The sequence below is a fragment of the Pseudophryne corroboree genome, chromosome 10 (genome assembly GCF_028390025.1).
Source record: "Pseudophryne corroboree isolate aPseCor3 chromosome 10, aPseCor3.hap2, whole genome shotgun sequence".
Lineage (NCBI taxonomy): Eukaryota > Metazoa > Chordata > Amphibia > Anura > Myobatrachidae > Pseudophryne > Pseudophryne corroboree.
In genome coordinates, this window is record NC_086453.1 from 343,003,602 (window position 1) to 343,029,412 (window position 25,811).

General features: G+C 44.8%; 1 protein-coding gene across 1 annotated transcript in view; it reads left to right on the plus strand.

The window, feature by feature from the left end:
- Positions 1-5,556: 5,556 nt before the first annotated feature.
- The window catches only part of ADAMTS8 (ADAM metallopeptidase with thrombospondin type 1 motif 8), a 77,855-nt gene continuing 57,600 nt past the window's right edge, over positions 5,557-25,811 (plus strand). Inside the window, exon 1 of the mRNA XM_063943631.1 lies at positions 5,557-6,931. Coding sequence (XP_063799701.1) covers positions 6,110-6,931 — 822 coding nt within the window. The 5' untranslated portion in view covers positions 5,557-6,109. The remainder of the gene's footprint in view (positions 6,932-25,811) is intronic.

Below are 25,811 nucleotides of genomic sequence, written 5' to 3' on the forward strand. Positions count from 1 at the left end.
GTTTTGGAAAGCTTTCCGTAAAGCCCTGTAAATTCAAATGGACCTATCATCTGGCCATCACCCAGAACATGTAAACCAGCGTCTAGGGAGGTGCTTGCTGATATACTCTAATGACCAGCAACACGACTGGAGAGAACTTATTCCCTTAGCACAATTCATTAACAATAATGAATTACAGTATCAGTAACTCCTTTAGGTGGGTCGGATATCCCTAAAGTTGCAGACTTTCATAAAACCTTCCAGAACATTAAGAAACAGTAGCCAATCTGCAAGAAGCACAAAGGAGATGTAAAAGTTCATCTGTATTGGCCAACCGGTCCTGATTTTGCCACTTTCCAAATTTACAAATCTCAGAGCGCTAGCAAAAGAATTTACAGAATGGTTTATGGGACCAGTCCTCATTATCCACACCCACTCCTTCTACACTTAAGCTCCACTTACCAAGCAACAAGTAATGAGTAAGTTCAATGAGTATGTAATATGTAATGAGTAAGTTCAGTGTTTCATGTATCCTAGAGTAGAGAATACATTGTGGAATAGATCCAAGATTTCCAAGGAGTTCATGGTCAGCTGCAGTTAAAAAAAGCAATGTGATTTCCAATATGGATAGCAATGTGATATCTATGCAATGTGGATTGCGATGCGGTCTCTGGGCCCAATTCATTTTTGTATGCAATGGCTGACTATCAAGCAACAAAGTGCCGCTGCGATCCTGCTTGCAATGGGGATTTTGCGGCAAAGTGATTGACATAAAGTTGCTGTTTGGGGGTGTTAATGGGGAGTGGTTTGGAAAACGCAAGCATGTCATGGCCGTTTTTGGGGTGTTTAGCTGCCATCAGCTGCGAGCTTGTTCGTGCAAAAACATGGCGCCTGCATCGCTGCTGCTGTGTCCAGTCTGCGTAGCCACAGGGCTACTGTTGACCTTGATGTTCCTTGTTTTTGCGTGTGAGCTGCGAATGTGTACGCAATTGTGAATAAGTTTGCGATGGCCCCTGTGGGCGTCTCTTTTCATTTCTGGTCGGCAGCTTCACTTGCTAATATCAGCAGTTCCGCAGCCTAGAAAATCACACTTGCTTATGTATTAGCGTACAAACATGAATTAGCCCCTCTGTGCAATGTGGTCTCTGTGTAATAAGAGTGGTATTATTAATCTTCTGGCAGATAATCAGGTAAGACTTGCTGAGCAGTAAGTAAACCCATGGTCTACTAGGTAACCAGAATATAGCAACTCATCGGATGACTTACTGGCCAAGGCTAGCACTGCTGGACGCCTGGCAAATAATGAGGTAAGAATTACTGAGCAAGCCTAGCATTAATCCTCTCATGGAAAAAAGAGGTTGAGTTACTGACAAAGATTGGAACTACTGGACGCATTACAGAGAATCGGTTGACCATAGGGTTTAGTGAACAAGGCTGCCCCTACTGGTTTCCTGGCAGATCATAAGATAGGAGCTTCTGACCAAGACTGGCCCTACTCATCTCCTGACAGGTAATAGGGTAAGAGTTACTGACCAATGCTGGCTCATCTGGTCTCATAGCAGATCATAGGATAAGAGTCACTGATCAAGGTCGGCCCTACTGGTCTCATGGCAGGTTATAGTGTAAGAGATACTGGTCAAGGCTGGCTCTACTGGTCCATATAGTAGTTACCAAACTGATATCTCTATCACTGTTCAGAGCTCGACAATCAATCCTACCCCACAAGCTCGCTGCCTAGGTGTCATCCTTGATTCTGAACTGTCCTTTGTTCCCCACATTCGATCTGTGTCAAAATCATGTTATATGCATCTAAAAAAAACATATCCAAAATACGACCATACCTTACACAAGACACTACAATAACTCGAATCCATGCTCTTGTTATCTCCCGCATTGATTATTGCAATAGTCTTCTTGCTATTACCAAAAAGTGACTCTCAACAATACAATCTATTCCGGATGTAGCTGCAAGGCTAATCTTGGTTACGTATTCAGTTACAAAACAGTTTTACTCACACAAGGCTATTAACCAAACTGCACCAATGCATATATCGCCTCACTTATCTCAAAATACAACCTTTTTGCTCTACGTCTTTCATCCATACTCATTATTCGCTCCCATTCATGATTGCAGTACTTTATTCGGGCTACACCAACTCTGTGGAATGCCCTACCATGCACTATAAGACTCTCCTCTAGTCTCCAAACCTTGAAACATCTCTGAAAACTCTTCGGGCAAGCTTATCAAATCCCAGAACCGCTCACATAACCTTCATAAGCTTTCCTATCCAATTACATTTTCACTGTACAGTCCATACATACAGTATCCTCACATTTTCTCTTTCTTTACTTTATCTTCCGTCTGACCCAGGTTCATCATTGCTGTGTTGCCATATCATGCAGTCAACCAAGAACCTTTGCAATCTGGTGGACAATCATGCAATAGATAGCACCTATCCTTGTGTATCAAGCAGGGTCTTCCTACCTCTATGACTGTTTGTTATCAGAGTTACTGACCAAGGCTGACTACTGATCTACTTGCCGATCATAAAATAAGAGTTTCTGACCAAAAGCTGGCCCTACTGGTCTTCTGGAAGATCACAGGGTAAGAGTCACTGACCAAGGCTAGCCCTACTAAGCTCCTAGCAGGTAATGGGGTAAGAGTTACTGACCACGGCTGGCCCTACTGGTCTCATGGCAGATCATAGGGTAAGAGTTACTAAGCAAGGCTGGCCCTACTGGTCTCATGGCAGGTAATAGGGTAAGGGTTACTGGTCAAGGATGGATCTACTGGTCTCTTGGAAGATAATGATGCAAGAGACACTGACCAAGGCTGGTCCTAGTGGTCTCCTGAAAATTCATAGGCTAAGAGATACTGACCAAAGTTGACTACTGATCTCCTGGCAGATTACAGAGTAAGAGTCATTATCCAAGGTTGACTACTGATCTCCTGCAAGATAATGGTGTAAGAGACACTGGCCGAGGCTATACTACTGGTCTCCTGGCACCTACTGGTCTCCTGGCAGAGCATAGGGTAAGAGATACAGACCAAGGTTGGCTCTGCTGGTCTCATGGAAGGTAATAGGGTAAGAGTTACTGACCAAGGCTGCCCTACTGGTCTCCTGGCAGACCATAGGGTAAGAGAAACTGATCAAGGCTGCCCTACTGGTCTCCTGGCAGATCATAGGGTAAGAGAAACTGATCAAAGCTGCCCTACTGTTCTCATGGCAGATCATATGGTAAGAGAAACTGATCAAGGCTGCCCTACTGGTCTGCTAGCAGATCATAGGGTAAAAGATACTGAACAAGGCTGGCCCTACTGGTCTCATGGCAGATTATAGGGTAAGATAAACTTACTAAGGCAGCTCTACTGGAATCTTGGCAGAGCATAGGGTAATATATATTGTCAAAGGCTGGACCTACTGCTCTCATGGCAGACTGTTTATTCTCACCCAGGTGTGTTTTATCGTTGTTTCCAACTATAAAGCACAATGGAATTTGCAGCGCTATATTAGAAACTGTTAATAAATAAATAAGAGTTACTGACCAAGGCTGGCTACTGATCTCCAGGCAGATCACAGGATAAGAGTTATTGACCTAGGCAAGTCCTACTTGTCTCATGGTGGGTTATATATTTAAGAGTAACCGGTCAAGACTGACCCTACTGGTCTCCTTGCAAATAATGGGGTTTACTGACCAAGGCTGGCCCTACAGGTCTCCTAACAAATCATAGGATAAGAGTTTCTGACCAAGGTTGGTCCTACCTGTTCCCTGGCAGATCAAAAGATAAGAGTTTCTGACCAAGGATTGCCTTACTGGTCTCCTGGCAGATCATAGGGTAAGAGATACTGACCAAGGACGGCCCTACTGGTCTTCTGGTAGATCAAAGGGTAGGAGATACTGACCAAGGCTAGCCCTACTGGTCTCCTTGCAGATCATATGGTAAGAGTTACTGACCAAGTATGACTTTACTGGTCTCCTGGCAGATCATAGGGTAAGAGATACTGACTAAAGGGCCCTACACATTGAGCAATCCGCCGCCGAGCTGCCCGACGGCGGATGCGGCCGACGGGCGACCCGGCGGGGGGGGGGGGCAGTGACGGGGGGAGTGAAGTTTCTTCACTCCCCCCGTCACCCAGCTCCATAGAAATGCAGGCAAATATGGATGAGATCGTCCATATTGGCCTGGATGCACAGACGACGGGGCACCAGCGATGAACGAGCACGGGGCCGCGCATCGTTCATCGCTGGAGCCTCCACACTCAAAGATATGAACGGTATCTCATTCATTAATGAACGAGATCGTTCATATCTTTGAGTATTATCGGCCAGTGTGTAGGGCCTATTAGGCTGGTCCTCCTGGTCTCCTGGCAGATCATAGGGTAAGAGAAACTGACCAAGGCTGGAGCTACTTGTATCCTGACAAATCAAAGTTAAACATCATATCACTGTTCATCATGGTCTGGTAATGCTGTCAGGTCCTATTGCCCTTAGTAGAGTTTATAGCAATGCCATTGGCTGGAAATCAACAAAATTGCACACTCTTCTATGAATGTAGAGTTCCCACTTATATTCCCAGTATAATTCATGTAGCTCCAGAGTCCTGAAACATTTATATTATGAACTATATTGGAATAGGAACCAGCAGTTGTTTTAATGCATTTGTCATTGAAAACCATGCCAATGCTTTATTGTATATAGCTGACTATGAAATGTCAATGCACCTACTGTATGTAACTTAAGTCCAGAACAACTGGATCAGTGTTACTGTGTGAGCGGGCCATCCCCAGCACTGCAGTCAATAACATCGTCTGGTAATACTGTATTGCTGACAAGCTATGTGTTAACTATTACCCTGAAACCCATTTCTAGTGGATTCAGTACAATGGGCTGGGAAACTTGGCACAGGAAATCAAGGGTTAACTATTCTGTATCACCCAGTAACATGGGCTGGCAATCATTTCCTACTGGGAAGGGCACTCCTTCCCTGGGAATACAAGTTATGTAAGTGAATATACCTCCCTGCAGCCAGACAAATCTGCAACTCATTGATTCCTGTGCAATTCATTCAGTACTCTCTTATCAGGACATTAACCCTTCTCTGTAAGATAGAAGATCCATTCCTTTACTTCTATGATTGGTTCACATGCTGTCATTGGTGGATCCGGCATGCTTTATGATTACTGTAATTGACTTAGATAATGTTTTAGCAGGATTTGCACCCTGGAACAGGAGTTGGAACACTCCACTTTGGTTACCTTTCATTAAATCTCAGTGGCAGAGAAGTGTCTTACCTGGAAGGTATCTCTTTCCATACATTGCGGATGTCTCTAGGACACCCAACTTGCTCAAAACTTGACAGGGCAGAAGAAGGGTTAAATTACTCAATGATCCTCTTTTTTTTTGCCTTCATGTCTCTCCTCCTTCTCCTGTACGACAAGGAGGAGAGGAGGGAGGGACAAGGGTAGCTAAAGATCAAAAATAAACCTCTTAGGGGGTGGAGAGAGCACACTGTGTGTGTATATATACTGGGATCTCTCCCAACCAGCTTTGGTGCTTCAACTATTTCTGGGAATAGAAGGGAAGCAGAGGAAGGGGCTGAGAGTTGCAGATACAAGACAAGAAGAATCCCTCTGACCACACACCCCTGTCCCTTACTCCCATCTCACTGCTGCTGTCCATAGAGAGACCCCAGCCACCCATCACCTGTCTACAGTCCACCTTGGGATGGATTTGTCTGGATGACATCTACAAGCCTCCCCTTCCTGCGTCTGATACACTGAGATTTTAAGCTGCATGACACATTGTATCACACCAGTGACTTCTACACTGATTCATATATTTTGCACGCAGATCCTGAGGGCTTACTTTGGCTTTTGTAAATGATTAACATATGGAGAAGTTTTAAAGGAGAAATTGGCACGATTTCAATTCCTGCATCTCCTCTGCTAGAGACACTGCAGATTTCAATTACTGTACACGATCATTTATACATTGCATAATACCCAATTTCATGACATTTTCATTTGGTTTTCTCAGAAGTAGTTAACCATCTTGAAGTCCCTGCATTGTGTTGGAAAAGCCCTGATACACCTACCTGTCCATTTATTATATTAGTTATATTCTAACTATGGCTCTAGAATGCCTTCAGAGTACTTGGCTTGCATTTATACTTTGGCTCATTGGCATCAATGCGTTACCTAAAGAAGATGTTACAGTGCCAGAACTGCTGCCTGGTACTGATGGAAAAGTGACCTTGAGGTTCACAGCATTAGGGGCAGAAATGGAATTCCACCTAACTCCTGATGAAGCTTTCCTTGTACCAGGGCTGCAAATTGAACACATAGGAAGGGATGGTGCTAATGAGGATGGCATGGCTGGTCTGAGGAACTGTTTTTATTCCAGCCAAGAACCATTAGCTGCTTTTAGTATATGCAAAGGAATCCAGGGAGCTTTCATGAAAGGCTGTGATAGTTATGTCATCCAACCCATGAAGAAATGGATGGGTCAGAGGACACTTGGTCGGCACCGTGTATTCAAAGCTCATAAAATAGAAACAGAGAGACTGGGCAGTAATAATGGTGCCTACAAGAATGGAATTATCACTCAAAACTGGGGAAAACCCAACAACCATAGGAATCAAAAGGACAATCTTGCAGGCACTCGCAGACAGAACTGGAGAAATACATATGGGAAAGAGAGTGGAAGGATCTTACCTGGTATTTCTGGCACCACCCGGAGATACAGAAGTGCCTTGCAAGAAAGTAAGGATGACCAGGAACCTCAGACCTCAGATACAAACATCTCCGAGAAATCCAACACTGAATCCTTGGGAGGAGACGCAAAGGTTCACCAACACCGTCACAAGAGGTTTGTGTCTTCAGAGCGCTTTGTGGAAGTTCTCCTGGTGGCTGATGTCTCTATGGTCCAGTTCTATGGGGAGGATTTAAAGGTATGAATAGACACTTGTCCTGTGTCCAGTTTCAGAATCTCTAGGGTTAAAATTCCAACCTGGACACTCAGGGACTGAGATTCCCTCTCTGGGTGTGAGAAATCTCTTTTGGGCTTCAGGGATTTTAACAACTGGACACTTTAGTGATACAATCCTGAATTGCCTACAAACTAATCTGGGAGCAAACAAATGAGAGTGAGAGGGATTAATAAATAAGGGAAGCGCTGCAGGTTAATGATGATGATTAAGATTAAGCAGAGAGAATTGCATATACTTGTAAATAGCATGATCCATACTGCTGCCTGTACATATCCAGTTATGTGAATGAGTTGGCACTGGGGTAAGCACAAGAACATACATAGATAAAGGACATGTGACATGTATGTTATGGGTACAGAGGTATGGGTGTGTTCTGTTTTGCTGTGTGATGTCTGTGTAAACAGTTTACAAGGTTTTGTTGCTAACATTTCCAGCACTGAATGAAGTAAGTGGAAACTTATTTATTTGGAAGCTGCACACTAGACCAGGGGTGAGTAACCTGTGGCCCTCTGGATGCTGGGGAACTACACATCCCATCATGCCCTGTCACATTTTTGCAGTTAGGGTATGCTAGAGCTTTTGGGGGAGGCAGGGGGGCATGCCAGGGTGATGTGTCCTACCTGTTACCTTATCTGGAGAAATACTATAGGTAGGGCTCTGTACCAGCATTTGGGGATAGGTGGGTGCTGTGGATATGGTCAGTGTTGCGCATATTACATGTGGTGACTGTAGTCCATCCTAGCAACACAGTCATCATCTCAGATTTCTGCATTTTAACAAATTTCTGTAACAAATATCAACTTCCTGAAGCAAAGAGCAGAAAATCAAAGTGGGAAAAGTTTCCATTTACATTTAAAAGTACATTCAGTAAAATAAATTGCCATAGTGCAGCAACATTACAGGGGGCAAAGATTTCCAGGGACGGTTCTTTACAACCTGGCAATTCCAGGCAGCTCTGCTTTAGGTGAGGAACTGGTTGCAGCAGCATCGTCTTGAGTTAAGGAAACGCTGGGACCAGTGGCCCCCAGACTGATCCGTAGGACAGCACTGTCTCTGTCCTGCAGGCTGGAGTGCTATTCAGTAACCAATAGCAGAGCTGCACTCAGTGCCGATATTCTGACAGACTGCATTCTAGTCAGTTATGCTTAGTGTATCTTGTGTTGCTGCACAGTGATCATTACATACTGTACTGCATATATCCCGTATGGCTGCACAGTGATCATTACATACTATACTGCATATATCCCGTATGTCTGCACAGTAATCATTACATACTGTACCACATATATCCTGTATGGCTGCACAGTGATCATTACATACTGTACTGCATATATCCTGTATGGCTGCACAGTGATCATTACATACTGTACTGCATATATCCCGTATGGCTGCACAGTGATCATTACATACAGGACTGCATGTATCCCGTATGGCTGCACATTGATCGGTACATACTGTACTGCATATATCCCGTATGGCTGCACAGTGATCATTACATACTGTACTGCATATATCCTGTATGACTGCACAGTGATCATTACATACTGTACTGCATATATCCTGTATGACTGCACAGTGATAATTACATACTATACTGCATATATCCCGTATGTCTGCACAGTCATCATTACATACTGTACTGCATATATTCCGTACGGCTGCACAGTGATCATTACATACTGTACTGCATATATTCCGTACGGCTGCACAGTGAGCATTACATACTGTACTGCATATATCCTGTATGGCTGCACAGTGATCATTACATACTGTACTGCATATATCCCGTATGGCTGCACAGTGATCATTACATACTGTACTGCATATATTCCGTACGGCTGCACAGTGATCATTACATACTGTACTGCATATATCCCGTATGGCTGCACAGTGATCATTACATACTGTACTGCATATATTCCGTACGGCTGCACAGTGATCATTACATACTGTACTGCATATATCCCGTATGGCTGCACAGTGATCATTACATACTGTACTGCATATATCCTGTATGGCTGCACAGTGATCATTACATACTGTACTGCATATATTCCGTACGGCTGCACAGTGAGCATTACATACTGTACTGCATATATCCTGTATGGCTGCACAGTGATCATTACATACTGTACTGCATATATCCCGTATGGCTGCACAGTGATCATTACATACTGTACTGCATATATTCCGTACGGCTGCACAGTGATCATTACATACTGTACTGCATATATTCCGTACGGCTGCACAGTGAGCATTACATACTGTACTGCATATATCCTGTATGGCTGCACAGTGATCATTACATACTGTACTGCATATATCCTGTATGGCTGCACAGTGATCATTACATACTGTACTGCATATATCCTGTATGGCTGCACAGTGATCATTACATACTGTACTGCATGTATCCCGTATGGCTGCACAGTCATCATTACATACTGTACTGCATATATCCTGTATGGCTGCACAGTGATCATTACATACTGTACTGCATGTATACCGTACGGCTGCACAGTGATCATTACATACTGTACTGCATATATCCTGTATGGCTGCACAGTGATCATTACATACTGTACTGCATATATCCCGTATGGCTGCACAGTCATCATTACATACTGTACTGCATGTATACCGTATGGCTGCACAGTGGTCATTACATACTGTACTGCATATATCCCGTACGGCTGCACAGTGATCATTACATACTGTACTGCATATATCCCGTATGGCTGCACAGTCATCATTCCATACTGTACTGCATATATCCGTATGGCTGCACAGTGATCATTACATACTGGACTGCATGTATCCCGTATGGCTGCACAGTGATCATTACATACTATACTGCATATATCCCGTATGTCTGCACAGTAATCATTACATACTGTACCACATATATCCTGTATGGCTGCACAGTGATCATTACATACTGTACTGCATATATCCTGTATGGCTGCACAGTGATCATTACATACTGTACTGCATATATCCCGTATGGCTGCACAGTGATCATTACATACAGGACTGCATGTATCCCGTATGGCTGCACATTGATCGGTACATACTGTACTGCATATATCCCGTATGGCTGCACAGTGATCATTACATACTGTACTGCATATATCCCGTATGGCTGCACATTGATCGTTACATACTGTACTGCATGTATCCCGTATGGCTGCACAGTGATCATTACATACTGTACTGCATATATCCCGTATGGCTGCACAGTGATCATTACATACTTTACTGCATGTATCCCGTATGGCTGCACAGTGATCCTTACATACTGGACTGCATGTATCCCGTATGGCTGCACAGTGATCATTACATACTGTACTGCATGTATCCCGTATGGCTGCACAGTGATCATTACATACTGGACTGCATGTATCCCGTATGGCTGCACAGTGATCATTACATACTGTACTGCATGTATCCCGTACGGCTGCACAGTGATCATTACATACTGTACTGCATATATCCTGTATGGCTGCACAGTGATCATTACATACTGTACTGCATATATCCTGTATGGCTGCACAGTGATCATTACATACTGTACTGCATATATCCCGTATGGCTGCACAGTCATCATTACATACTGTACTGCATGTATACCGTATGGCTGCACAGTGGTCATTACATACTGTACTGCATATATCCTGTACGGCTGCACAGTGATCATTACATACTGTACTGCATATATCCCGTATGGCTGCACAGTCATCATTACATACTGAACTGCATGTATCCTGTATGGCTGAACAGTGATCATTACATACTGTACTGCATATATCATGTATGGCTGCACAGTGATCATTCCATACTGTACTGCATATATCCGTATGGCTGCACAGTGATCATTACATACTGGACTGCATATATCCCGTATGGCTGCACAGTAATCATTACATACTGTACCACATATATCCTGTATCATTACATACTGTACTGCATATATCCTGTATGGCTGCACAGTGATCATTACATACTGTACTGCATATATCCCGTATGGCTGCACAGTGATCATTACATACAGGACTGCATGTATCCCGTATGGCTGCACATTGATCGGTACATACTGTACTGCATATATCCCGTATGGCTGCACAGTGATCAGTACATACTGTACTGCATATATCCCGTATGGCTGCACATTGATCGTTACATACTGTACTGCATGTATCCCGTATGGCTGCACAGTGATCATTACATACTGTACTGCATATATCCTGTATGGCTGCACAGTGATCATTACATACTGTACTGCATATATCCCGTATGGCTGCACAGTGATCATTACATACTTTACTGCATGTATCCCGTATGGCTGCACAGTGATCCTTACATACTGGACTGCATGTATCCCGTATGGCTGCACAGTGATCATTACATACTGTACTGCATGTATCCTGTATGGCTGCACAGTGATCATTACATACTGGACTGCATGTATCCCGTATGGCTGCACAGTGATCATTACATACTGTACTGCATGTATCCCGTACGGCTGCACAGTGATCATTACATACTGTACTGCATATATCCGTATGGCTGCACAGTGATCATTACATACTGGACTGCATATATCCCGTATGGCTGCACAGTGATCATTACATACTATACTGCATATATCCCGTATGTCTGCACAGTAATCATTACATACTGTACCACATATATCCTGTATGGCTGCACAGTGATCATTACATACTGTACTGCATATATCCTGTATGGCTGCACAGTGATCATTACATACTGTACTGCATATATCCCGTATGGCTGCACAGTGATCTTTACATACAGGACTGCATGTATCCCGTATGGCTGCACATTGATCGGTACATACTGTACTGCATATATCCCGTATGGCTGCACAGTGATCATTACATACTGTACTGCATATATCCCGTATGGCTGCACATTGATCGTTACATACTGTACTGCATGTATCCCGTATGGCTGCACAGTGATCATTACATACTGTACTGCATATATCCCGTATGGCTGCACAGTGATCATTACATACTTTACTGCATGTATCCCGTATGGCTGCACAGTGATCCTTACATACTGGACTGCATGTATCCCGTATGGCTGCACAGTGATCATTACATACTGTACTGCATGTAACCCGTATGGCTGCACAGTGATCATTACATACTGGACTGCATGTATCCCGTATGGCTGCACAGTGATCATTACATATTGTACTGCATGTATCCCGTACGGCTGCACAGTGATCATTACATACTGTACTGCATATATCCTGTATGGCTGCACAGTGATCATTACATACTGTACTGCATATATCCTGTATGGCTGCACAGTGATCATTATATACTGTACTGCATATATCCCGTATGGCTGCACAGTGATCATTACATACTGGACTGCATGTATCCCGTATGGCTGCACAGTGATCATTACATACTGTACTGCATGTATCCCGTACGGCTGCACAGTGATCATTACATACTGTACTGCATATATCCTGTATGGCTGCACAGTGATCATTACATACTGGACTGCATGTATCCCGTATGGCTGCACAGTGATCATTACATACTGTACTGCATATATCCCGTATGGCTGCACAGTGATCATTACATACTGTACTGCATGTATCCCGTATGGCTGCACAGTGATCATTACATACTGTACTGCATATATCATGTATGGTTGCACAGTGATCATTACATACTGGATGGCATATATCCCGTATGGTTGCACAGTGATCATTACATACTGTACTGCATATATCCCGTATGGCTGCACAGTGATCATTACATACTGTACTGCATATATCATGTATGGTTGCACAGTGATCATTACATACTGGACGGCACATATCCCGTATGGTTGCACAGTGAGCATTACATACTGTACTGCATATATCCCGTATGGCTGCACATTGATCGTTGCATACTGTACTGCATGTATGCCGTATGGCTGCACATTGATCATTACATACTGTACTGCATATATCCTGTATGGCTGGACAGTAATCATTACATACTGTACTGCATCTAACCCGTATGGCTGCACAGTGATCATTACATACTGTACTGCATGTATCCCGTATGGCTGCACAGTGATCATTACATACTGTACTGCATATATCATGTATGGCTGCACAGTGATCATTACATACTGTACTGCATGTATCCCGTATGGCTGCACAGTGATCATTACATACTGTAATGCATATATCCTGTATGGCTGCACAGTGATCATTACATACAGGACTGCATGTATCCCGTATGGCTGCACAGTGATCATTACATACTGTACTGCATATACTGTATGGCTGCACAGTGATCATTACATACTGTACTGCATATATCCCGTATGGCTGCACATTGATCATTACATACTGTACTGCATATATCCCGTATGGCTGCACAGTGATCATTACATACTGTACTGCATACAGTATATCCCGTATGGCTGCACAGTGATCATTACATACTGTACTGCATGCATCCCGTATGGCATCACAGTGATCATTACATACTGTACTGCATGTATCCCGTATGGCTGCACATTGATCATTACATACTGTACTGCATATATCCCGTATGGCTGCACATTGATCATTACATACTGTACTGCATATATCCCGTATGGCTGCACAGTGATCATTACATACTGTACTGCATACAGTATATCCCGTATGGCTGCACAGTGATCATTACATACTGTACTGCATATACTGTATGGCTGCACAGTGATCATTACATACTGTACTGCATATATCCCGTATGGCTGCACCTTGATCATTACATACTGTACTGCATATATCCCGTATGGCTGCACAGTGATCATTACATACTGTACTGCATACAGTATATCCCGTATGGCTGCACAGTGATCATTACATACTGTACTGCATGTATCCCGTATGGCATCACAGTGATCATTACATACTGTACTGCATGTATCCCGTATGGCTGCACATTGATCATTACATACTGTACTGCATGTATCCCGTATGGCTGCACATTGATCATTACATACTGTACTGCATATATCCCGTATGGCTGCACATTGATCATTACATACTGTACTGCATATATTCTGTATGGCTGCACAGTGATCATTACATACTGTACTGCATATATCATGTATGGCTGCACAGTGATCATTACATACTGTACTCCATATATCCCGTATGGCTGCACAGTGATCATTACATACTGTACTGCATGTATCCCATATGGCTGCACAGTGATCATTACATACTGTACTGCATATATCATGTATGGCTGCACAGTGATCATTACATACTGTACTGCATGTATCCCGTATGGCTGCACAGTGATCATTACATACTGTACTGCATATATCCGTATGGCTGCACAGTGATCATTACATACTGGACTGCATATATCCCGTATGGCTGCACAGTGATCATTACATACTGTACTGCATATATCCTGTATGGCTGCACAGTGATCATTACATACTGTACTGCATGTATCCCGTATGGCTTCACAGTGATCGTTACATACTGTACTGCATGTATCCCGTATGGCTGCACAGTGATCATTACATACTGTACTGCATGTATCCCGTATGGCTTCACAGTGATCGTTACATACTGTACTGCATGTATCCCGTATGGCTGCACAGTGATCATTACATACTGTACTGCATGTATCCCGTATGGCTTCACAGTGATCGTTACATACTGTACTGCATGTATCCCGTATGGCTGCACAGTGATCATTACATACTGTACTGCATATATCCCGTATGGCTGCACAGTGATCATTATATACTGTACTGCATATATCCCGTATGGCTGCACAGTGATCATTACATACTGTACTGCATATATCATGTATTGCTGCACAGTGATCATTACATACTGTACTGCATGTATCCCGTATGGCTGCACAGTGATCATTACATACTGTACTGCATATATCCCGTATGGCTGCACAGTGATCGTTACATACTGTACTGCATATATCCCGTATGGCTTCACTGTGATCGTTACATACTGTACTGCATATATCCCGTATGGCTGCACAGTGATCATTACATACTGTACTGCACGTATCCCGTATGGCTGCACAGTGATCATTACATACTGTACTGCATATATCATGTATGGCTGCACAGTGATCATTACATACTGTACTGCATATATCCCGTATGGCTGCACAGTGATCATTACATACTGTAATGCATATATCCCGTATGGCTGCACAGTGATCATTACATACTGTACTGCATATATCATGTATTGCTGCACAGTGATCATTACATACTGTACTGCATGTATCCTGTATGGCTGCACAGTGATCATTACATACTGTACCGCATATATCTCGTATGGCTGCACAGTGATCATTACATACTGTACTGCATGTATCCCGTATGGCTGCACATTGATCATTACATACTGTACTGCATGTATCCCGTACGGCTGCACAGTGATCATTACATACTGTACTGCATATATCCTGTATGGCTGCACAGTGATCATTACATACTGGACTGCATGTATCCCGTATGGCTGCACAGTGATCATTACATACTGTACTGCATATATCCCGTATGGCTGCACAGTGATCATTACATACTGTACTGCATGTATCCCGTATGGCTGCACAGTGATCATTACATACTGGACTGCATGTATCCCATATGGCTGCACAGTGATCATTACATACTGTACTGCATGTATCCCGTATGGCTGCACAGTGATCATTACATACTGTACTGCATATATCATGTATGGTTGCACAGTGATCATTACATACTGGATGGCATATATCCCGTATGGTTGCACAGTGATCATTACATACTGTACTGCATATATCCCGTATGGCTGCACAGTGATCATTACATACTGTACTGCATATATCATGTATGGTTGCACAGTGATCATTACATACTGGACGGCATATATCCCGTATGGTTGCACAGTGAGCATTACATACTGTACTGCATATATCCCGTATGGCTGCACATTGATCGTTGCATACTGTACTGCATGTATGCCGTATGGCTGCACATTGATCATTACATACTGTACTGCATATATCCTGTATGGCTGGACAGTAATCATTACATACTGTACTGCATCTAACCCGTATGGCTGCACAGTGATCATTACATACTGTACTGCATGTATCCCGTATGGCTGCACAGTGATCATTACATACTGTACTGCATATATCATGTATGGCTGCACAGTGATCATTACATACTGTACTGCATGTATCCCGTATGGCTGCACAGTGATCATTACATACTGTAATGCATATATCCTGTATGGCTGCACAGTGATCATTACATACAGGACTGCATGTATCCCGTATGGCTGCACAGTGATCATTACATACTGTACTGCATATACTGTATGGCTGCACAGTGATCATTACATACTGTACTGCATATATCCCGTATGGCTGCACATTGATCATTACATACTGTACTGCATATATCCCGTATGGCTGCACAGTGATCATTACATACTGTACTGCATACAGTATATCCCGTATGGCTGCACAGTGATCATTACATACTGTACTGCATGCATCCCGTATGGCATCACAGTGATCATTACATACTGTACTGCATGTATCCCGTACGGCTGCACATTGATCATTACATACTGTACTGCATATATCCCGTATGGCTGCACATTGATCATTACATACTGTACTGCATATATCCCGTATGGCTGCACAGTGATCATTACATACTGTACTGCATACAGTATATCCCGTATGGCTGCACAGTGATCATTACATACTGTACTGCATATACTGTATGGCTGCACAGTGATCATTACATACTGTACTGCATATATCCCGTATGGCTGCACATTGATCATTACATACTGTACTGCATATATCCCGTATGGCTGCACAGTGATCATTACATACTGTACTGCATACAGTATATCCCGTATGGCTGCACAGTGATCATTACATACTGTACTGCATGTATCCCGTATGGCATCACAGTGATCATTACATACTGTACTGCATGTATCCCGTATGGCTGCACATTGATCATTACATACTGTACTGCATGTATCCCGTATGGCTGCACATTGATCATTACATACTGTACTGCATATATCCCGTATGGCTGCACATTGATCATTACATACTGTACTGCATATATCCTGTATGGCTGCACAGTGATCATTACATACTGTACTGCATATATCATGTATGGCTGCACAGTGATCATTACATACTGTACTCCATATATCCCGTATGGCTGCACAGTGATCATTACATACTGTACTGCATGTATCCCATATGGCTGCACAGTGATCGTTACATACTGTACTGCATATATCCTGTATGGCTGCACAGTGATCATTACATACTGTACTGCATGTATCCGTATGGCTGCACAGTGATCATTACATACTGGACTGCATATATCCCGTATGGCTGCACAGTGATCATTACATACTGTACTGCATATATCCTGTATGGCTGCACAGTGATCATTACATACTGTACTGCATGTATCCCGTATGGCTTCACAGTGATCGTTACATACTGTACTGCATGTATCCCGTATGGCTGCACAGTGATCATTACATACTGTACTGCATGTATCCCGTATGGCTTCACAGTGATCGTTACATACTGTACTGCATGTATCCCGTATGGCTGCACAGTGATCATTACATACTGTACTGCATGTATCCCGTATGGCTTCACAGTGATCGTTACATACTGTACTGCATGTATCCCGTATGGCTGCACAGTGATCATTACATACTGTACTGCATATATCCCGTATGGCTGCACAGTGATCATTATATACTGTACTGCATATATCCCGTATGGCTGCACAGTGATCATTACATACTGTACTGCATATATCATGTATTGCTGCACAGTGATCATTACATACTGTACTGCATGTATCCCGTATGGCTGCACAGTGATCATTACATACTGTACTGCATATATCCCGTATGGCTGCACAGTGATCGTTACATACTGTACTGCATATATCCCGTATGGCTTCACTGTGATCGTTACATACTGTACTGCATATATCCCGTATGGCTGCACAGTGATCATTACATACTGTACTGCACGTATCCCGTATGGCTGCACAGTGATCATTACATACTGTACTGCATATATCATGTATGGCTGCACAGTGATCATTACATACTGTACTGCATGTATCCCGTATGGCTGCACAGTGATCATTACATACTGTAATGCATATATCCCGTATGGCTGCACAGTGATCATTACATACTGTACTGCATATATCATGTATTGCTGCACAGTGATCATTACATACTGTACTGCATGTATCCTGTATGGCTGCACAGTGATCATTACATACTGTACCGCATATATCTCGTATGGCTGCACAGTGATCATTACATACTGTACTGCATGTATCCTGTATGGCTGCACAGTGATCATTACATACTGTACCGCATATATCTCGTATGGCTGCACAGTGATCATTACATACTGTACTGCATGTATCCCGTATGGCTGCACATTGATCGTTACATACTGTACAGCATGTATTCCGTATGGCTGCACAGTGATCATTACATACTGTACTGCATGAAACCCGTATGGCGGCTGCACATTGATCGTTACATACTGTACAGCATGTATTCCGTATGGCTGCACAGTGATCATTACATACTGTACTGCATGAAACCCGTACGGCTGCACAGTGATCATTTCATACTGTACTGCATATATCCCGCATGGCTGCACAGTGATCATTACATACTGTACTGCATATATCATGTATGGCTGCACAGTGATCATTACATACTGTACTGCATATATCCCGTATGGCTGCACAGTGATCATTACATACTGTACTGCATGTATCCCGTACGGCTGCACAGTGATCATTACATACTGTACTGCACGTATCCCATATGGCTGCACAGTGATCATTACATACTGGACTACATATATCCTTGACGGCTGTACAGTGATCAGTAGACATGTATCCCGTGTTGCTGCACAGTAATCATTACATACTGTACTGCTTATATCATGTATGGTAACACAGTGATCAGTACACTGTCACATATTTCCTGCATGGCTGTACAGTGATCAGTAGACATATATCCTGTATTTCTGCACAGTACACAGAGCCGGCCCTAGGCATAGGTGTCACAACTGAGGGCCTGAGCTGACGGGAGGCAGCCTCAGTTGTAGGGGCTGAGATGTAACGGAACCTGGGAGGTTGTATCAGACCCCTAGACATGTAAGTAACATGTAGAATAACTGCCCGAAGGCGTGACCACGACAACCAGGATAAAAGTCAATGATGTTTATTATGACAAACTCCGTAACACAGCAGCAGTAAAAGGAAACATAAAAGTCAACAGAGGATAAATACAATTCCTGGGTACTACAGGGTGGCAAGGGCCACAGGCACTGGTAGTGTGAGACAGTTCTAATAATCTTCTAGTTGGAAAGTCCTTACCAGGCCTGACTGTAGCAATGGAGAGAACCCAGGATCGTACCAGCTGATGTTCCAGGAAAGGCTGGGCTGCTGAAGGTAAAACGGCTGCTGTGGATACTGGCTGGAACCAGACTGTTGTTGGTACGGAGTGGATACTGGCTGGAACCAGTTAAATAGTAAACGAACTTGAGAGCGATGAAATAATAATGAAGTTTGGAGTTTGAGAGCGGTGAAATAATAATACCGGTGGAGAGTGGTAAACTGCTGAAAAGGACACCGGCCCTTTAAGAGAAGCTATACACTGCTGGAAGCTGGGCTGAAAGCAGGTGAATGTTGTAGCTGGAAACAGGTGAGTCCAGAATGGATCGGAGAGTCAGGCTACACCGCAGATGGAATGCTGGTGCGGGTCTCTATAGCAGAAGTCTGGAGACAGGAGCTGGAACCTGGAAGACAACCACAGGAGAGAGACAAACTGGAACTAGGTTAGACAACCAAAGCACTGACGCCTTCCTTGCTCAGGCACAGCATATTTATACCTGCAGCAAGGAAGGGGTTGGCTAGGCAATTATGCAGATTAACAATACAGACAGCAGATTGGTGGAAATGATCAGATGACAAAATCCAAGATGGCTGCGCCCATGCAGACACTTGGAGGGAAGTTTGGTTTGTAATCCATGTGAGAATTGAAACAGCAATGGCGGCGCCGGCCACAGGAGACAGGAGACGCCAGACTGATGATTGCACATCTAAACCACGCGGGCACAGCGGAGGCCGCGGCTGACGTAATCGCCACTCTGACACTCTGCATGCAGGAACTCAGGGACAGCGGTGGAGGCCGCGGGGAACGCCATTCCAGATGTTACATGGCGCCGCGGTGACCGCGTCTCAGAGTGACAGGAGAGGAGGCAGGAATGTGGACATCAGTGTAACGGATGGGATCCGGTCCTGGAACGCTGAGCCAGCCTCAGGAGGCATCTGAAGGGTAAGTAATGGCGTCCAGATACCCGGATCGTGACAGCACCCCCCCCTTTAGGAGTGGCCCCAGGACACTTCTTAGGCTTTAAAGGAAACTTTGCGTGGAAATTTCGGACCAAGGCAGGAGCATGGACGTCTGAGGCATTGGTCCAAGAGCGTTCTTCAGGACCATAGCCCTTCCAGTCAATGAGGTATTGTAACTGACCGTAACGGAAACGTGAGTCCAAAATCTTGGCCACCTCGTACTCGACTCCCCGTTGAGTCTGAACTTTGGGAGCTGGAGGAAGTGCGGAATGAAACCGATTCAGGATCAGCGGTTTCAACAAAGAAACATGAAATGTCCTGGGTATTTTCAAGAAGGATGGTAACTGTAACCTGTAGGCAACAGGATTGATGACTTGTTCAATCTTGAAGGGTCCGATGTAGCGAGGTGCAAATTTCATGCTGGGAACTCTCAACCTCAAATTCTTCGTGGACAGCCACACACGATCACCCACCTTGAGAGCAGGAACCGCTCTACGCTTCCTATCGGCAAACTTCTTATACCTGAATGAGGCTTTAAGCAGGGCTGCGCGGACGTTCCTCCAGTTATTTGAAAACTGACGCAAGGTGACATCCACTGCTGGAACAGAAGTTGCGGGAAGCGGTTGGAATTCTGGGACTTTAGGGTGGAATCCATAATTAATGAAGAATGGTGTAGAAGAAGATGAGGAATGGTATTGATTGTTGTGGCTGAACTCGGCCCAAGGAAGGAGTTGAACCCAGTCATCTTGAGAGGAAGACACATATATACGGAGGAAGGCCTCCAAGTCCTGATTCACCCTCTCGGTTTGACCATTGGTCTGAGGATGGTAAGCCGTGGAAAACTTTAACTTGACTTGGAGGGCTTGACACAAACTTCGCCAAAATTTGGCTACAAATTGTACTCCACGATCCGAGATGATCTCTTCAGGAAGACCGTGAAGTCGGAAGATCTCTTGTATAAACACTTGAGCCAACTTGGAAGCTGACGGAAGACCGGTGAGAGGGATGAAATGTGCCATCTTGGTGAACCGGTCAACTACCACCCAGATGGTATTAAACTTGTTGCAGATAGGTAGATCGGAAACAAAGTCCATCGACAAATGGGTCCAAGGTCGACGGGGAACAGATAATGGAACCAGTTGCCCCGCAGGCGACTGGCGGGAGACTTTGTGTTGGGCACACTTTGGGCAGGAGGCAATAAATTCCATAACGTCCTTCTTCAGAGTTGGCCACCAGTAGGACCTAGAAATAAATTCAAGGGTTTTCTGAATGCCTGTATGTCCAGAAAAACGGGAAGCATGGGCCCAATGCATGAGCTTCTTCCTTAGAACTGGCTTAACAAAACTTTTCCCTGGTGGAGGCGTAGAGTCCATCCCTACCGTGGAGAATGCCAACGGATTAATAATAGGATGCTTGTCTGCAGACTCGGACTCATTTTCTTGCTCCCATGAGCGGGAAAGGGCATCGGCCTTACGATTCTGAGAACCCGGACAGAACTGGAGTTTAAAGTCAAACCTAGAGAAAAAAAGTGCCCATCTGGCCTGACGAGGATTCAGACATTGTGCGCCTTTGAGATATAAAAGATTTTTGTGGTCGGTAAGTATGGTGATTGAGTGGGAAGCTCCCTCCAACAGGTATCTCCACTCCTCCAGAGCGAGCTTGATGGCTAGCAACTCCTGATCGCCAATGGCATAGTTGCGCTCAGCTGGGGAGAACTTCCGGGAGAAGAAACTGCAAGGATGTAGATGTCCATCTTTGGCCCTCTGGGATAACACTGCTCCTACTCCAACGGAGGAGGCATCTACCTCTAAGATAGAAGGAGAGTCGGTGTCGGGCTGTTTCAGAACTGGTGCAGAGATGAACCGTTGCTTCAGAAGGTGAAAGGCCTGTGTAGCTTCCTCGGACCACTTGGACGGATTAGCACCTTTCTTGGTTAATGCAGTGATAGGCGCCACAATGGTGGAAAAGTCTCGTATAAATTTTCTATAATAATTGGCGAACCCTAAGAACCTCTGGACCCCTTTGAGGCTTAAGGGTATAGGCCAATTCTGGATTGCTTGGAGTTTCTCAGGATCCATCTCTAGTCCGGAACCGGACACAATGTAACCTAGAAACGGAATGGTTTTAACTTCAAACACACACTTCTCCAATTTACAATAGAGGTGATTGACACGGAGACGGGAAAGAACCTCTTTTACCCAGAAACGATGATCTTCGAGATTATTAGCAAAGATGAGGATGTCGTCTAGATAAACCACGACATGGCGGTACAAGATGTCCCTGAAAATCTCATTCACGAAGTGCTGGAAGACTGCTGGAGCGTTGCTCAATCCGAAGGGCATGACGAGGTACTCATAATGTCCGTCACGGGTGTTAAAGGCGGTCTTCCACTCGTCACCCTCACGGATTCGGATGAGATTGTAGGCACCCCTCAAGTCCAGCTTTGTGAAAATAGTTGCACCACTAACTCTATCAAAGAGCTCGGTAATCAGGGGTAAAGGGTATCGGTTCTTGACGGTAATGTCGTTCAGACCTCTGTAGTCGATGCACGGACGCAGACCACCGTCTTTCTTCTTAACGAAGAAGAAGCCTGCGCCGGCTGGAGAAGAAGATGGTCGGATGAAACCCTTCGCCAGGTTCTCTTTGATGTACTCTTCCATGGAGTGTGTCTCAGGCAGAGACAACGGATAAGTTCGGCCTCGCGGTGGAACCTTCCCTGGAATGAGGTCGATTGGGCAGTCCCATTCTCTATGAGGAGGAAGGATATCAGCAGAGGCTTTACTGAACACGTCCGTGAAGTCTTGATATGGAGGAGGCGGAACATCAGATGACCTGGGGAAGGAAGAACAAACAGGAAGAACTTTGGCTAAACAAGTCTCAGCACAGGAGGGACCCCATGCCAGTATTTGCGTAGTTGTCCAGTCAATTGATGGGTTGTGGAGACGGAGCCATGGAAGGCCTAAAACCACTGGATGTGTGGCTCTTGGAATCACTAAAAAAGAAATATACTCAGAATGAAGAACTCCCACTCTCAGACGAACTGGAAGAGTCCTTAAGGAAATGACTGCGTCAAAAATCTTGCTGCCATCCACGGCAGGCAAAGAGATGGACGAGGACAGTCTCTCGGTGGGTAGGGACCACCGTTTAACATAAGCTTCGGTTATGAAATTCCCAGCTGCTCCGGAATCAAGGAGGGCAATGACGTTCCTGTAACGTTGAGCAATTTGGAGCGACACTGGGAGGTTACAGTCATGAGGAGATGGAGAGGAGATCATTACTCCTAGCCGGCCCTCTCCTTGGCGAGCTAGGATCTGGAGTTTCCCGGACGTTTGGGACAGGCATTGATAGTGTGCGACGGAGCTGCACAGTAGAGACAGAGAGACTCAGAGAGACGTCTTCGGCGCTCAGCGGGAGATAGACGGGAACGACTAATTTGCATAGGCTCATCCTTGGATGGAGATGGTTGACGAGGAGGAGGAGCAGAAGATTTAGGAGTAGATGATCTTCCTCGCTCAGTTGCTCTCTCTCTGAAACGTAGATCAACCTTCGTGCAAAGAGAAATTAGCTCATCCAACTTAGAGGGCAAGTCTCTGGTAGCTAACTCATCCTTGATGCGTTCTGATAAGCCATGCCAGAATGCAGCATACAGGGCCTCGTCGTTCCATGCCAGTTCGGATGCCAGGATTTTAAACTGTATAAGATACTGTCCCACAGTACGTGTTCCCTGGCGTAAACGGAGAATCTCAGATGAAGCAGATGTTATCCGGCCTGGCTCGTCGAAGATGCGCCTGAATGTAGCTACAAAGTCAGTATAGGAGGATAGCAGGGGATCAGACTTCTCCCATAAAGGTGATGCCCAGTCAAGGGCTGAGCCACTGAGAAGGGAGATGATATAGGCAATTTTGGTACGGTCACTGAAGAAATTGCCAGGTAGAAGCTCAAAGTGGATTTCACATTGATTGAGAAATCCCCTGCAGAACCTTGGAGATCCATCAAATTTTGCTGGCGTTGGAAGATGAAGATGTGGACTGGAAATGGGTAAGGTGGGTGGGGTTACAGCTGGTGTCACTGTAGTGGACGCACCGGACGTGCCAGGTCCACGGAGGGTCGTTTGAATCCCATCCAGCCGTGTAGAGAGATCCTGGAGACAGCGGATGATGTGGCCCTGTGCAGCCTCCTGATGTTCAAGTCGGGCTGCCAGTTCTTGCATTGGCCTGGCCGCTTGATCCTGGTCTCCGGCTGGATTCATTAGGTCAGTGCTTACTGTCACAACTGAGGGCCTGAGCTGACGGGAGGCAGCCTCAGTTGTAGGGGCTGAGATGTAACGGAACCTGGGAGGTTGTATCAGACCCCTAGACATGTAAGTAACATGTAGAATAACTGCCCGAAGGCGTGACCACGACAACCAGGATAAAAGTCAATGATGTTTATTATGACAAACTCCGTAACACAGCAGCAGTAAAAGGAAACATAAAAGTCAACAGAGGATAAATACAATTCCTGGGTACTACAGGGTGGCAAGGGCCACAGGCACTGGTAGTGTGAGACAGTTCTAATAATCTTCTAGTTGGAAAGTCCTTACCAGGCCTGACTGTAGCAATGGAGAGAACCCAGGATCGTACCAGCTGATGTTCCAGGAAAGGCTGGGCTGCTGAAGGTAAAACGGCTGCTGTGGATACTGGCTGGAACCAGACTGTTGTTGGTACGGAGTGGATACTGGCTGGAACCAGTTAAATAGTAAACGAACTTGAGAGCGATGAAATAATAATGAAGTTTGGAGTTTGAGAGCGGTGAAATAATAATACCGGTGGAGAGTGGTAAACTGCTGAAAAGGACACCGGCCCTTTAAGAGAAGCTATACACTGCTGGAAGCTGGGCTGAAAGCAGGTGAATGTTGTAGCTGGAAACAGGTGAGTCCAGAATGGATCGGAGAGTCAGGCTACACCGCAGATGGAATGCTGGTGCGGGTCTCTATAGCAGAAGTCTGGAGACAGGAGCTGGAACCTGGAAGACAACCACAGGAGAGAGACAAACTGGAACTAGGTTAGACAACCAAAGCACTGACGCCTTCCTTGCTCAGGCACAGCATATTTATACCTGCAGCAAGGAAGGGGTTGGCTAGGCAATTATGCAGATTAACAATACAGACAGCAGATTGGTGGAAATGATAAGATGACAAAATCCAAGATGGCTGCGCCCATGCAGACACTTGGAGGGAAGTTTGGTTTGTAATCCATGTGAGAATTGAAACAGCAATGGCGGCGCCGGCCACAGGAGACAGGAGACGCCAGACTGATGATTGCACATCTAAAGCACGCGGGCACAGCGGAGGCCGCGGCTGACGTAATCGCCACTCTGACACTCTGCATGCAGGAACTCAGGGACA